The 13254-nt window shown below is 46.4% G+C and overlaps 1 protein-coding gene across 1 annotated transcript in view; it reads left to right on the plus strand.

Moving 5' to 3' along the window:
- The window catches only part of arfgef3 (ARFGEF family member 3), a 107260-nt gene that overhangs the window by 54498 nt on the left and 39508 nt on the right, over positions 1-13254 (plus strand). The window contains exons 12-16 of the mRNA XM_080200831.1: positions 857-1791; positions 4379-4545; positions 5559-5724; positions 9023-9130; positions 11988-12203. Of these exons, the coding sequence (XP_080056957.1) occupies positions 857-1791; positions 4379-4545; positions 5559-5724; positions 9023-9130; positions 11988-12203 (1592 nt within the window). The remainder of the gene's footprint in view (positions 1-856; positions 1792-4378; positions 4546-5558; positions 5725-9022; positions 9131-11987; positions 12204-13254) is intronic.

Consider the following 13254-nt stretch of genomic DNA (forward strand, 5'->3'; position numbering starts at 1 on the left):
GTTCCAGGCACCCACTGCTCTCTGTGTAAAAACTCTGCCTCATACATCTCCTTCAAACCTTGCCCCTCGCACCTTAAACCTATGCCCTCTATTCCACCCTGGAAATAGCTTCTGACTATCCGCTCTGTCCATGCCTCTCGTACTCTCATGAAGAGAGCATTGCTGTCAGAGCTGTGTGTCTTGCACGCATCAGGACAGATGCAAGAATGCTAAATTTCAAAGGGAGCAACAATTTATACTGTACGAAGAATGTGGTAAAGAGTTGGTAAGCGGGTTGGAGCCAGTGGCTCACTGTGCAAGCCTGACTCTGAAATAGGGCACGACAAAGCAATCCGGTGGGATAATGACCCCGGATCACATGTAATTCTCAGTCTAATGTTAGGTCTGATTCCGTGATTGGACAGCACTGTATGAACAATGTAGAATGCGCTACTAACTGCACAAACAACTAATTTCAGATGATCAAACAGGCTCGCAATGTTGGTCGCTTACATGTGCTGGAAGCCACCTATATTCATATGAGGAGACCTGTCCTCTGCAAGCAAAAGGAACATGTCCAGGCATTGTGCTTTATTTAAATTAAACAGAAGCATTTGGGGTGGGGGGGGGGAAGTAATAGTTGCCTGTTGCATTCTCCATGGCAACGCCTGACCAACCAGAATCAACTAGCCAACCAATAGGCACCCATTTCCCATGTAGCGTAAATTTCCCATGTTGCTGACTTCAAAATTTGGCATTCTTACACCTGTCCTGTTGAGTGCAAGATGAAAAGCTTCTACAGCAGGTCTCTTTTTTCAGTAATACTCACCCTCTGATTGACCAAGGGACTAACTGTTGTCTTTTTCTATCTCTGCAGCATCATGGATGGAATGACGGAGGCCTGCGTTAAGGGAGGGATTGAGGCCTGTTACGCCTCGGTGTCCTGCGTCTGCACCTTGCTCGGGGCCCTGGACGAGCTGAGCCAGGGGAAGGGGCTGAACGAGGAGCAGGTGCGCCACCTGCTGAAGCACTCGGAGGAGCTGAAGGGCGGCACCGAGTCCACGCGGGAGTCCATGGAGATCAGCGAGGCCGACTTCAGGTGGCAGAGGCGCATCCTGTCGGCCGAGCAGGCTCACTGGGAGTCCAGCAACGACAAGAGCCCCGACATCAGCATCAGCGTCACCACGGACACGGGCCGCACCACTCTGGAGGAGGGCATGGGCCAAACCACCCCGGAGGAGAACCCCCCGCAGCTGAGGAACCACTTGGAATATTCCACGGGCCTGGATATTAATGAAGCTCTCAGCAAAATCCCAGGATTGGGATTGGAGCAGGGGGAACAGTTGGAAGCGATTCACCGAAACAACGTCCACACTTACCCGGATTTGGCAAACTTCTTATCGGTTGACCCCAGGACTAATAATAAGCCACCTGGGTCCAGGTACAGCGAGAGTAACTTCAGCATTGACGAGCAGGACATTTCCAGGACTGAGTTCGACTCCTGCGACCAGTACTCGATGGCAGCCGAGAAGGACTCGGGGAGGTCAGACGTCTCCGAGATCGGCTCCGATAACTGCTCCCTGGCGGACGAGGAGCAGACGCCCAGGGATTGCCTGGGTCACAGGTCACTCCACGGCGCCACCCTGACCCTGAAGGTCCTAAAGAACCAGGAGGCCGACCAGCACAGTGCCCGAATCTTCATCCAGTCGCTTGTCACCCTCCTGCCTCGCCTCCTGTCCCTCCAGAACCCGGAGGAGGTCGACTCTTCCCTCCAGAGCTTTGCCTCCACGTTTTGCTCAGGCCTGCAGTCAGGTACGGTTTCTCCGCCCCCCCCTCCACTTTCATTCCCAAACACTTAAATGCTTCAATGGTTGGGCAAGGATTTTACAGCTTCGCTCGTCCCAAGACTGTAAAATCCCACCCAAAGTCATTGTCCGCCTCTCGCCTGCTCCACTTCCCTCAGGTAGAGATAGAAATCCCACCACACAATTTCAGAGAGGAGCAGAGACGTTCTTCCAAGTGTCCTGGTCAATATTTATCCCTCGGCCAACATTACTAAAGCAGTTTCTCTAATCATTGTCACATTGCTGTTTGTGGGAGCTTGCTGTGCGCCAATGGGCTGCCAAGTTTCCTACATCTGTTACAATCCCAGCTGATTTTAATTCTGGGCAAGACAGATTCCAGAGTGAAACCTGATTTGATCGATCCTAACTTTTGCTTTTAAGGAGTTGTGGAGGAAAGTTACTGAACAAATTCACAGGAGTCTGTTGATGATTTTCTAATACAAAGAGTAAAATATTTATTAAATAAGAACAATGAACTATATTACACCAGACAAAAAGATTGGAAAAATCTCAATACAAACACACAAAGATGGACTCAAATTCTTTATCCCAGTAATATCCTTACAGACGCATAAACCAGTGAAGAGTTACCTCTAGCTTAACACACCAGCTTCTCGTTTGGGACTGGTGCAGTTGAAAGCAGTTTTCTTCCACTAAATTCTTGGACATTCACTCAATGCTTTTCTCCCAACCTGTATCTCTTGCGAGAAATCCAAAAACCACACTTTAAGTTCACTGTTTCTTCAAATGCAGAGCAAATAAATGAGGTCCCTAAACTCAGTCTTCCAGTAGCTGCTCTGCTAAACGGGTCACCTTGCTGAGCCCTAAAACTGACTGATCAGCTCATTACTGTCCCAACATCCTTGTAATTTTACTCCTCAGTGAGGTTAAAATTCCCGTCCTCGCTCTCCGTCACACACTGAACTCTCTTTTTCTCTGTTCTCTGTATCTGTACCACTTGACTACTGTTGTTGGACAACAGTACTGTGTGATTTTTCATCCCCATGAGAACCACTAAACTTTGAACCTCGGTAAACCTGGTCTCCGTAACTTCAAGAATTGTACAACCTTGTGAAAATGTATATGTACAAACAAACTCAAAAACTTGACTTTTTTTTATTCATGTGTGGGACATGGGTATCACTGGCTGGCCAGCATTTATTGCCCATCCCTAGTTGCCCTGTTCAGAGGACAGTTGAGAGTCAACCACATTGCTGTGTGGTTCTGGAGTCACATGTGGGCCAGACCAGGTAAGGACAGCAGATTTCCTTCCCTAAAGGACATTAGTGAACCAGATGGGTTTTTTTTTCTGACAATCGACAATGGTTTCTTGATCATCAGTAGATTCTTAATTCCAGATAATTTTTATTGAATTCAAATTCCATATCTGCCGATGTGGGATTTGAACCTGGATCCCTGGAACATTAGCTGAGTTTCTACATTAATAGTCTGGCAATAATACCATCAGGCCATCACCACCCCCAGAGGTCAGGAGTTTACCCAGACTCTCAGGCACCAAGGTTTACAAGCAACCTAAACAGTGAAATCCTTTTATCTTTATTAACAAATATATATACTCAACTTCAAAATGAGGCATTGTTCATAACACATTACACCATGACCCTCATTTCAAAAGTGCTTCATTGGCTGGAAAGTACTGTGGGACATCTCGAGGTGGAATAGGGTGCTATAGAAATGCAGGCTCTTGTTTTCCAGTAGAAATGTATACTGGAGCAGACACCTTTGAAGAAGTGGTTCAAGTACGTTGCTACTCAAGGTTCAAACATCCCTCCTAACCTGGGAATGACTTACATTAACCCTGTGTGTGAAACAATATAACACTTCCTGGTCCAAGGGGAGAGGTGTTATAGTGATATTGTAACTGGGCTGTTAATCCAGAGGTCATGGCTAATGCCTGGGTACATGGGGTTCAAAATCCCACCATGGCAACTGGTGGAACTCCAATTCAGTTGATTAAAACCTGGAATATAAAAGCCAGTCTCGGTAATAGTGACCACTAAACTGTGATCGATTGTATAAATCTACCTGGTTCACTAATGCCCCTTTGGGGACGGAAATCTGCCATCCTTATCATGGTCTGGCCTACATGTGACTCCCAGAGCCACAGCAATGTGGTTGACTCTTAAATGCCCCTCTGAAATGGCCGAGCAAGTCACTCAGTCCCAGGGCAACTAGGGGTGGGCAATAAATACTCGTCAGTATCAGCAGGTCTGAGAGCAGAGGAAGAATAGAGCCAACAGTTTGAGTCTGGATGACTCTTTGGAAATATTGGCTCGATTCTCTCTCCACGGAGGCTGTCAGACCTGCCGAGATTTTCCAACATTTTGTGTTCTTGTTTCAGATTCCAACATCTGCGGTATTTTATGTTAAATAATGAGTCAGTGACTCCCTGTAAATCTCCAGGAATATCCCTCCCCCTCAAAGCCATTTCAAAGAGGGAAAAGTAACCAGTGCAGTTGGAATACTGATTGCGGTTCTGCTGATGTTACTGAGTAATTGCTGTGGTGACCACCTCGTGTGCCGGTCTCTTCCAGAGCTCCTACGTTCCCCGGGCGTGGAGTGCAGCGAGAACTCCTGCTGTCAGACGCTGATGAATGCGGACGGGCTGTACCTGGTGGCCTTCCACGCATTGTCGCTCAACCTCAAGCTGATCGCCTGTGATTATTACCGCAAGAAGCCAGCCCCCGTCCCGGCCTCACTGGTTAGCACTCAGCCACCGTTTGGATCTGACAACTTCTGATCCCGGGAACGGGTGGCACTTTGGACAGGATTTATCCAGTAGGATTCTGATGTCAGAGTCTGACGGGGGAATCTGTGTGTGGGGAAACAGTTACCTGGCAATATTACATTAAAATATTTATTCAGAAAAGAAAAGTCAAACACACAAGATTACATTTGCAGTTAAAATTACTCTTACGGTACATTCCCCCAAAACGAATCCTACTTGATTAGACTCACGAATAGAATTTGTTGGGGTGGCACAGTGGTTAGCACTGCTGCCTCACAGTGCCAGCGACCCAGGTTCGATTCTGGCCTCGGGTCACTGTCTGTGCGGAGGCTGCACATTCTCCCCGTGCCTGCGTGGGTTTTCTCTGGGTGCTCCGGTTTCCTCCCACACTCCAAAGGTATGCAGCTTAGGTGGATTGGCTGTGCTAAATTGACCCTTAGTGTCCCGAGACGTGTAGGTTAGAATAATTATCCATGATAAATGTATGGGGTTATGGGGATAGAGCAGGGGAGAGGGCTTGGGTAAAATTCTCTGTTGCAGAGTCTGCACACACACCCACTCATTCACACTCACTCACACACACAAACACACGTACACTCACACACACATTCACACACACACACGCACACTCACAGACACTCTCACTCATACACACACATACACACTCACACACACCCTCACACACACGTACACACACAAGCATGTAAACACTCACTCACACACACACACACACACACACACTCATATACACACACACGCACACTTACTCACACACTCACACAAGCCTGCTTCACAGAATTATACAAAAAATTCCAAAAATATCTCGATAATATTTTCATCACATCCATCATTGGGAAGTACGTACCTGGTTTTGCACTGACATTGAAATTGATACTTTGTGTTACTCATTAGTGTGGTAGGCAGGCCATCTACTGGGTTTGTTTAGCAGTGTGGTAATTGGGGAATGTTTGGCTGTGTTTCCGCAGAAGGAGTTTGTGCGACAGGTGCAAAGCAGTCGAGTTCTGATGGTGCTGTCACAGGCGTGGATCGAAGAACTTTACCATCAGGTGCTTGACAGGAACCTGCTGGGGGAAGCCGGATACTGGGGAACGACAGAGGAACATCACCTGCCCTTCATCGTCATGCTAACTGGTGAGCTGTCCCTCGGTCCATCCTGGTTATGGGGAGGCAGAGCGACGCACACGGGTCGAATCTGTATTTCCAAATCGACACTCCTTTTGAAAGATGGAGAGCACGAGGGAAATCTCTGGCCTCTTGCGCATCCCCAATTTCCATTGCTCCCTCATTGGTGAATGTTCTTTCAGCTGTTGAAATTGGTCTCTCAGAGTGCTCTCCGATGACGAGAGGCCGAATAAATCCATAGAATCGTAGAACCCTGCAGTGCAGAATGAGGCCATTCCTCCCATTGAGCCTGCTCCAACCACAATCCCACCCACCCCCTATCCCCGTAACCCCACGTATTTACGAATCCCCCTGACACTAAGGCATGGCCAATCGAACTAACCCACGCATCTTTGGAGTGCGGGAGGAAACTGGAGCACCCGGAGGAAACCCACGCAGACACGGGGAGGACATGCAGGCTCCGCACAGTGACCCAAGCCGAGAATCGAACTCAGGTCCCTGGTAGCAATGCTAATCACTATGCCACCGTGTCGCCAGCAATGATAGATTGGCCATGGTAAATTGCCCCTTAGTGTCCAAAGATGTGTAGGTTAGATGGATTAGTCGTGGTAAATGCATGGGATTACAGGGGTTAAACTTTTGGTCACCTGCCCTAATATCTGAGTCAAGTTTTGTTTGATAATTGTTGTTGTGAAGCACTTTGGGATGTGTTGTTGTGTTAAAAGTAGTGTATAAGTGCAAGTTGTTCTTGTTTTATGTGGGCAACTCTGGAAAGCAATTTGAAACTTCATTCTGCGTTATTAGAAATAGATTAGTAGACTTCCTGTGGCATTGCCTCACAGCAAGAAGTCTCACAACACCAGGTTAAAGTCCAACAGGTTTATTTGTTAACAAATGACACGAGCTTTTGGAGCGCTGCTCCTTCTTCAGGTGAGTGGGAGTTCTGATCACGAACAGGGCATATAAAGACACACACTCAGTTTACAGAATACAGATTAGAATGTGAGCCTTTACAGCTAGTAAAGTATTAAAGGTACAGACAATAGCATTAAGCATAGATTCACAGCTTGAGTCACTGTCTGTGTGGAGTTTGCACGTTCTCCCCATGTCTGCGTGGGTTTCCTCCAGATGCTCCGATTTCCTCCCAAGGTCCGAAGGCTGAATTGCCCCTTAATGTACCTGAACAGGCTCCGGACTTTCACAGTAACTTCATTGCAGTGTTAATATAAGCCTACTTGTGACACTAATAAATAAACTTTAAACTGTTTCAGAGGATAGAGTGGCACAGGATACAGCTGTAGCTCCATCTAATGGCCATCTAATGCAATTACACCAGTTTCTGTTTACATAGGGAATTCCCATTATAGTTTTGGTGACGTAATTTCAAATATTGCCACGGAATGTGAGACCAAATATTGTGGAGTGAAGTTTGTGGACAGGAAGTGTGCAAGTTCACCAGTATTCTACATAGGTGTATGAGCATATTGTGTGCAGTCTGTGTAATCCTCTAGATAGTAAAAAGTCTGACAACACCAGGTTTTAGTCCAACCGATTTATTTGATGATAGACTCACAAGCTTTCGGGGTTAGCCCCTTCGTCAGGTGAATGGAGAGTTCTGGCCTAAATTGGTTGGACTAAAACCTGGTGTTGTCAGACTTTTTACTGTGTTTACGCCAGTCCAACGCCGGCATACCCTAATCCTCTAGATAGCAGCAATCCTTTACAAGCAGTAGCCAGGGTTGAAGACACATTTACGTGATAACAACAGGCATGAAGCTCTAATGTTGTATAATGGGGTTGTTTCTCAGTCTCTGGCCTCTTGATCATATCCCCCCCTCCCCTCCCCTCCCCTGCCAGCCCCCTTTCTCTCCATCTCTGACCCTCGGGCCTTCAGCAAACTAGATTTCACAACCAGGAACTCTCTCCCCAGTCCTCTCTCCATCCTTCTCCTCCTGGAAGGACTGCTTTTAAATCCACCTCTTTGACCATGCATTAGGTCACATGGCTTTGGCTCAGTGGCTGGTTATTTGGGTTTTGGGATGTTTTTCTACATTAAGCAGGATGGCTTTTTCCAGCCAGAATGGAAATGATTGGTTAATTATCCCACCAGTCGCACCTCAAAACCGCATTGCTGGAAGTGCCTTGGATTGATGTTTAATTTATAATTTATAAAACTTATCTTTTAATCAATATATCCTGCTGAGAGATTCCCCTGCTTTTAGTTTAAGTTTATTTATTATTGTCAGAAGTAGGCTTGCATTAACACTGCAAAGAAGTTACTGTGAAATTCCCCTAGTTGTCACACTCTGGCGGATGTTTGAGTAAACAGAGGGAGAATTTAGTACACCTAACCCGCACATCTTTCAGATTGTGGGAGAAAACCGGAGCACCCGGAGGAAACCCACGCAGACACGGGGAGAACATGCAGACTCCGCACAGACAGTGACCCAAGCCGGGAATTGAACCCGGGTCCCCAGCACTGTGAGGCAGCAGTGCTAACCACTGTGCCACTGTGCTGGGAAGTATTGCTGTAGTTTCAGCCATGAGTTCTGTTTAGCTATAGTTCATTATTCTTTTTAGATAGACTTTGTAGACTATTTGCTTTAAGAAATCATTTAAATAGACTCTGTAGATTGTTTGCTGCAGTGCATTATTTAAATAGACTCTGTAGACTGTTTGCTGTAGTGCATTGTATAAATAGACTCTATAGACTGCTGTCGTGCATTGTATAAATAGACTCTATAGACTGTTTGCTGTAGTGCATTGTATAAATAGACTCTATAGACTGTTTGCTGTAGTGCATTATTTAAATAGACTCTGTAGATTGTTTGCTTTAGTGCATTGTATAAAGAGACTCTATAGACTGTTTGCTGTAGTGCATTGTATAAATAGACTCTATTGACTGTTTGCTGTAGTGCATTATTTAAATAGACTCTGTAGATTGTTTGCTTTAGTGCATTGTATAAAGAGACTCTATAGACTGTTTGCTGTAGTGCATTGTATAAAGAGACTCTATAGACTGTTTGCTTTAGTGCATTGTATAAATGGACTCTGTAGACTGTTTGCTGTAGTGCATTGTATAAATAGACTCTGTAGACTGTTTGCTGTAGTGCATTGTATAAATGGACTCTGTAGACTGTTTGCTGTAGTGCATTGTATAAATGGACTCTGTAGACTGTTTGCTGCAGTGCATTGTATAAATAGACTCTGTTTGCTGAGTAGATAGACTTTAACACAATGGTGTCAGTAGACAACCTGCAGTAAACATGCCATAGAAACTCTATGTTTGATTGTGTTTGGTTTTTAGATATGGACGGACTGGGAAGCAGTGCGGTCGGAGGGCAGATGGTCAGTACCGCATCGGAACAATCTCCTCTCGCCCAGGAGAAGAACACACCTGAATCTGTGATGGCAGGTAATGTCTCGATTTCACGTTGCACTCAGGAACCCGCTCGCCTCCTGGCTCCTCGGGGGTTTGCCGGGTGGCCGCTTTGCCGAGTATGCACACCGGGCAGGTGCCAGGTTTGTGTTACCATTTGGTGCCAGCTTCACAATGGAGAGACTGGAGAAGCTGCGGGGCTTCTCTTTAGGGCAGAGAGGGTTAATGGGAGATTGTTAGAGGTGTTTGAATTCACGATGCAGTAAATAGAGAGAAGCTGTTTCCGGTGACACAAAGATCAGTAATCAAAGATTTACGGCAATTAGCAAGAGAAATGGGGCAAGAGGGGGAGAATTGTTTTTGCAATGAGTTGTGATCTGGAATGCACTCTCTGAAAGCAGATTCATTGATAACTCAAAGATGACTGTCGGAGTGAGGCGACTTTTTCCAAGCTGTTCTCAGCGTACTTAATAATTCTATCTTTTCCTCTCGTTCTATACTTCTAAAACTTTATTCTAACTCTTTTAAACTCTTATACAATGCTTTAATTCCATCAGACCTTTGAGCGGACCTGCTCCATATTAAGTTGTTCTTTCTCTACACCCTAGCTATGACTGTAACACTACATTCTGCACTCTCTCCTTTCCTTCTCTATGAACAGTATGCTTTGTTTGTATAGTGCACAAGAAACAACACTTTTCACTGTATATTAATACTTGTGACAATGATAAATCAAATCAAATCAATAGTAACTAGTACGCTGCTCCCCAAACTCTATCTATAGAACATTGAACACTACAGCACAAACAGGCCCTTCGGCCCACAAGTTGCGCCGATCATATCCATACCTACCAGGCCTATCTATAACTCTCAATCCCATTAAATCCCATGTACTCATCCAGAAGTCTCTTAAAAGACCCCAGCGAGTTCACCTCCACCACCGACAGCAGCCGATTCCACTCACTCACCACCCTCTGAGTGAAAAACTTACCCCAAACATCTCCTCTGTACTTGCTCTCCAGCACCTTAAACCTGTGTCCTCTTGTAGTGACCATTTCAGCCCTGGGAAATAGCCTCCGAGAATCCACCCTATCTATTCCTCTCAACATTTTATAAACCTCTATCAGGTCGCCTCTCAACCTTTGTCTCTCCAGGGAGAAGAGTCCCAGCTCCCTCAACCTACCTTCATAAGGCATGCCTCCCAATCCAGGCAACATCCTTGTAAATCTCCTCTGCACCCTCTCAATAGCTCCCACATCCTTCCTGTAGTGAGGCGACCAGAACTGCGCACAGTGCTCCAAGTGGGGTCTGACAAGGGTGTTATAAAGTTGCAGCATTATGTGTAATCCCGTTTCAATGCCCATAACTCAACCTGACCCCAGAGTCAAAATTTGGAGATTCCAAAGTTGTGGGGGAGTTTTCTTTTAAAGTTTATTTATTAATGTCACAAATAGGCTTACATTAACACTGCAATGAAGTTGCTGTGAAAATCCCCTAGTCACCACACTCTGGCGCCTGTTTGGGTACACTGAGGGAGAATTTAGCATGGCCAATGCACCCTAACCACCACATCTTTTAGACTGTGGGAGGAAACCGGAGCACCCAGAGGAAACCCACGCAGACACGGGGAGAACATGTAGACAGTGACCCAAGCTGGGAATCGAACCCGGGTCCCTGGCGCTGTGAGGCAGCAGTGCCACTATGCTAACCCACGGGGAGTGGGTGATGGTGGGGGTGAGATTGAGCATGGCAGCAAGTGTTTAAACCGCAAAAAAAAATCGCTGCATTTCGATTGGCTTTTTTAACAGCCGGTCTGAAAGAGCTATCCGTCAGGCCACGCCCACCGTTCGAAAACTAAAACACCAGGGGTTAAAAGAACTGTCAGAAATCAATCTCAACCCCAACTCCATCGCTATCCCAACTCTATCTCGTGACCCCAGAGTGACCTGCAGTACGGGAAGCCCTCAACTAATAAAATTCAAAGAAATTGGGGGGGGATGAAAAGCTCCTTCAAAGGGCCAGCAGGGGAATGATGGGCTGAATGGCCACTCTTGGCATTGTCAGATTCCGAGGGCGGTACGATTGGGGGTTGGTGCCGCTGTGGAGCAAGTGGAGGATCTGCTCCCGATTTTCTCCATTAGAAATTAGATGTTTGCAGCCACCAGTTGTGAGTACATTCAGATTTATTCTGCCTGTTGGAGCTCTGTCAGTAATCGAGTTGTGATTTATATATCACAGCGCTGAATTAATGAAATTGCATCTGCTCCAAGTGAGTCAGATCAGAGAGAGAAGATTGGCGCACAGACACCGTTTGGTGTATCTTCATTCAGTTGCTAAGCAGGTCAGGAATGTATTGATCAGTTTAATATCATTGATGGGGACAAGCAGTCAGAAAGGCAGGGGGACAACAGAAATGGCTAGAAAGTGGGAAAGCGAGCCCGCAGGGAGGAGAAAAACATCAGTCAAGCTCGCGCCAATGCTATTCATCTGTGCCAGTTGCAGAAGGGCATGTCTCTTTGAGTCAGCTACCGTATACTGTGTTCACTACAGAAGCGATTTACACCCTGGGCAGAGTCCATTGTCCCCCAGGGACCGACACATGCCGATAAAAATCGTACCCACTTGGGCTGGAGTGTCCAAGCTCTGTCTCCGGGGGAGTGCGCACCGTAGGGCCACTGGGAATCGCACACAAGGGATCATTATAACCAGTGGAGGACTGGCAATCAGATCGACTCCTTCTCTTAACTCTCAATTGAAATTAATTAAAAATGAGAAGAGGTGTGTGGGGCACATCAGGAGAAGTGTAAGTCAGGAGGTGTAAATTGGGCAGGAGTTTGGGCCGGTTACTGAGCGGTGCGGAATAATTATTTTCTTTCTCTTCCCGGTGAACCAGGAATATGTTTCGCCCGGTTCATTCTGATCGGCTGCTGGAAGAACCTGATTGACACACTCTCCACCCCACTGACCGGCCGGGTGGCTGGCAGTTCCAAGGGCCTGGCATTCATACTGGGCACGGAGGGCATTAAGGAGCAGAACCAGAAGGAGAGGGATGCCATCTGTATGAGCCTGGACGGCCTACGGAAAGCAGCCAGGCTCAGCTGCGCCCTGGGTGTGTAGACTTTGTTTGCTTCCTCCTCCTCCCTCCCCCCCCCCCGGGGTGGCAGTGCTGTGGGGTCATTAGCTAAATAATTCATCGTCCAATCCACTTCCTTTCAAAGCACTTCCTGAAATAATCGAACCTAAACAACTACAAAACAGGCTTTCCTTTAAGACACATCTTCTAATCCACTCCTTCGACTAAGCACATGGTCCTAGATTAGAATCCCTACAGTGCAGAAGGAGGCCATTTGGCCCATCGAACCAGCATCAACTGCTGGCAGAGCATCCCATCCAGACCCTATCCCTGGAACTCCACGTACTTACCCCGCTAATCCCCCGAACCCACACACCTTTGGACACTAAGGGGCAATTTAGCATGGCCAATTTGCCTAACCCGCACACCTTTGAACTGTAAGTTATTAATTCAAAAGAATGAGGGGAGATTTAATGGAAACGTAAAAGATTATGAAGGGAATAGATAAGATAGAAGCAGGGAAGTTGTTTCCGCTGGAGGGTGAAACTAGAACTAGGCCTCAAAATAAGGGGGAGCAGATTTAGGATTGAGTTGAGGAGGAATTTCTTCACCCAAAGGGTTGTGATTCTGTGGAATTCCCTGCCCAGTTGAGGCTACCTCATTGAATGTTTTTAAGGCAAGGATAGATACATTTTTGAACAGTAAAGGAATTAAGGGTTATGGTGAGCGGGCGGGTAAGTGGAGCTGAGTCCATGAAAAGATCAGCCACGATCTTATTGAATGGCGGAGCAGGCTCGAGGGGCCAGATGGCCTACTCCTGCTCCTAGTTCTTATGCAAATAAATTAAAAATAAATCAATCAACAGCACATTATTGGCTTTGAAGATGAGGAGAGATAATTGGGGGGAAATTGAAGGGGTCTAAGTTAAGCAAACTACTCCTTGTTCACTCATTTCATCCGTCAGATGAGCGTCTGCAACATAATTAGTTTTACAATATCTAAAACAAAGTTAACATCCCAAGTCTGTACGGGTGCTAAAGAAAGGGAGAAATATGATGGATTCTCTCTCCACAGACACTGCCAAACC

Source organism: Carcharhinus amblyrhynchos, chromosome 12 (genome assembly GCF_965287045.1).
Source record: "Carcharhinus amblyrhynchos chromosome 12, sCarAmb.v2.hapA, whole genome shotgun sequence".
NCBI lineage: Eukaryota > Metazoa > Chordata > Chondrichthyes > Carcharhiniformes > Carcharhinidae > Carcharhinus > Carcharhinus amblyrhynchos.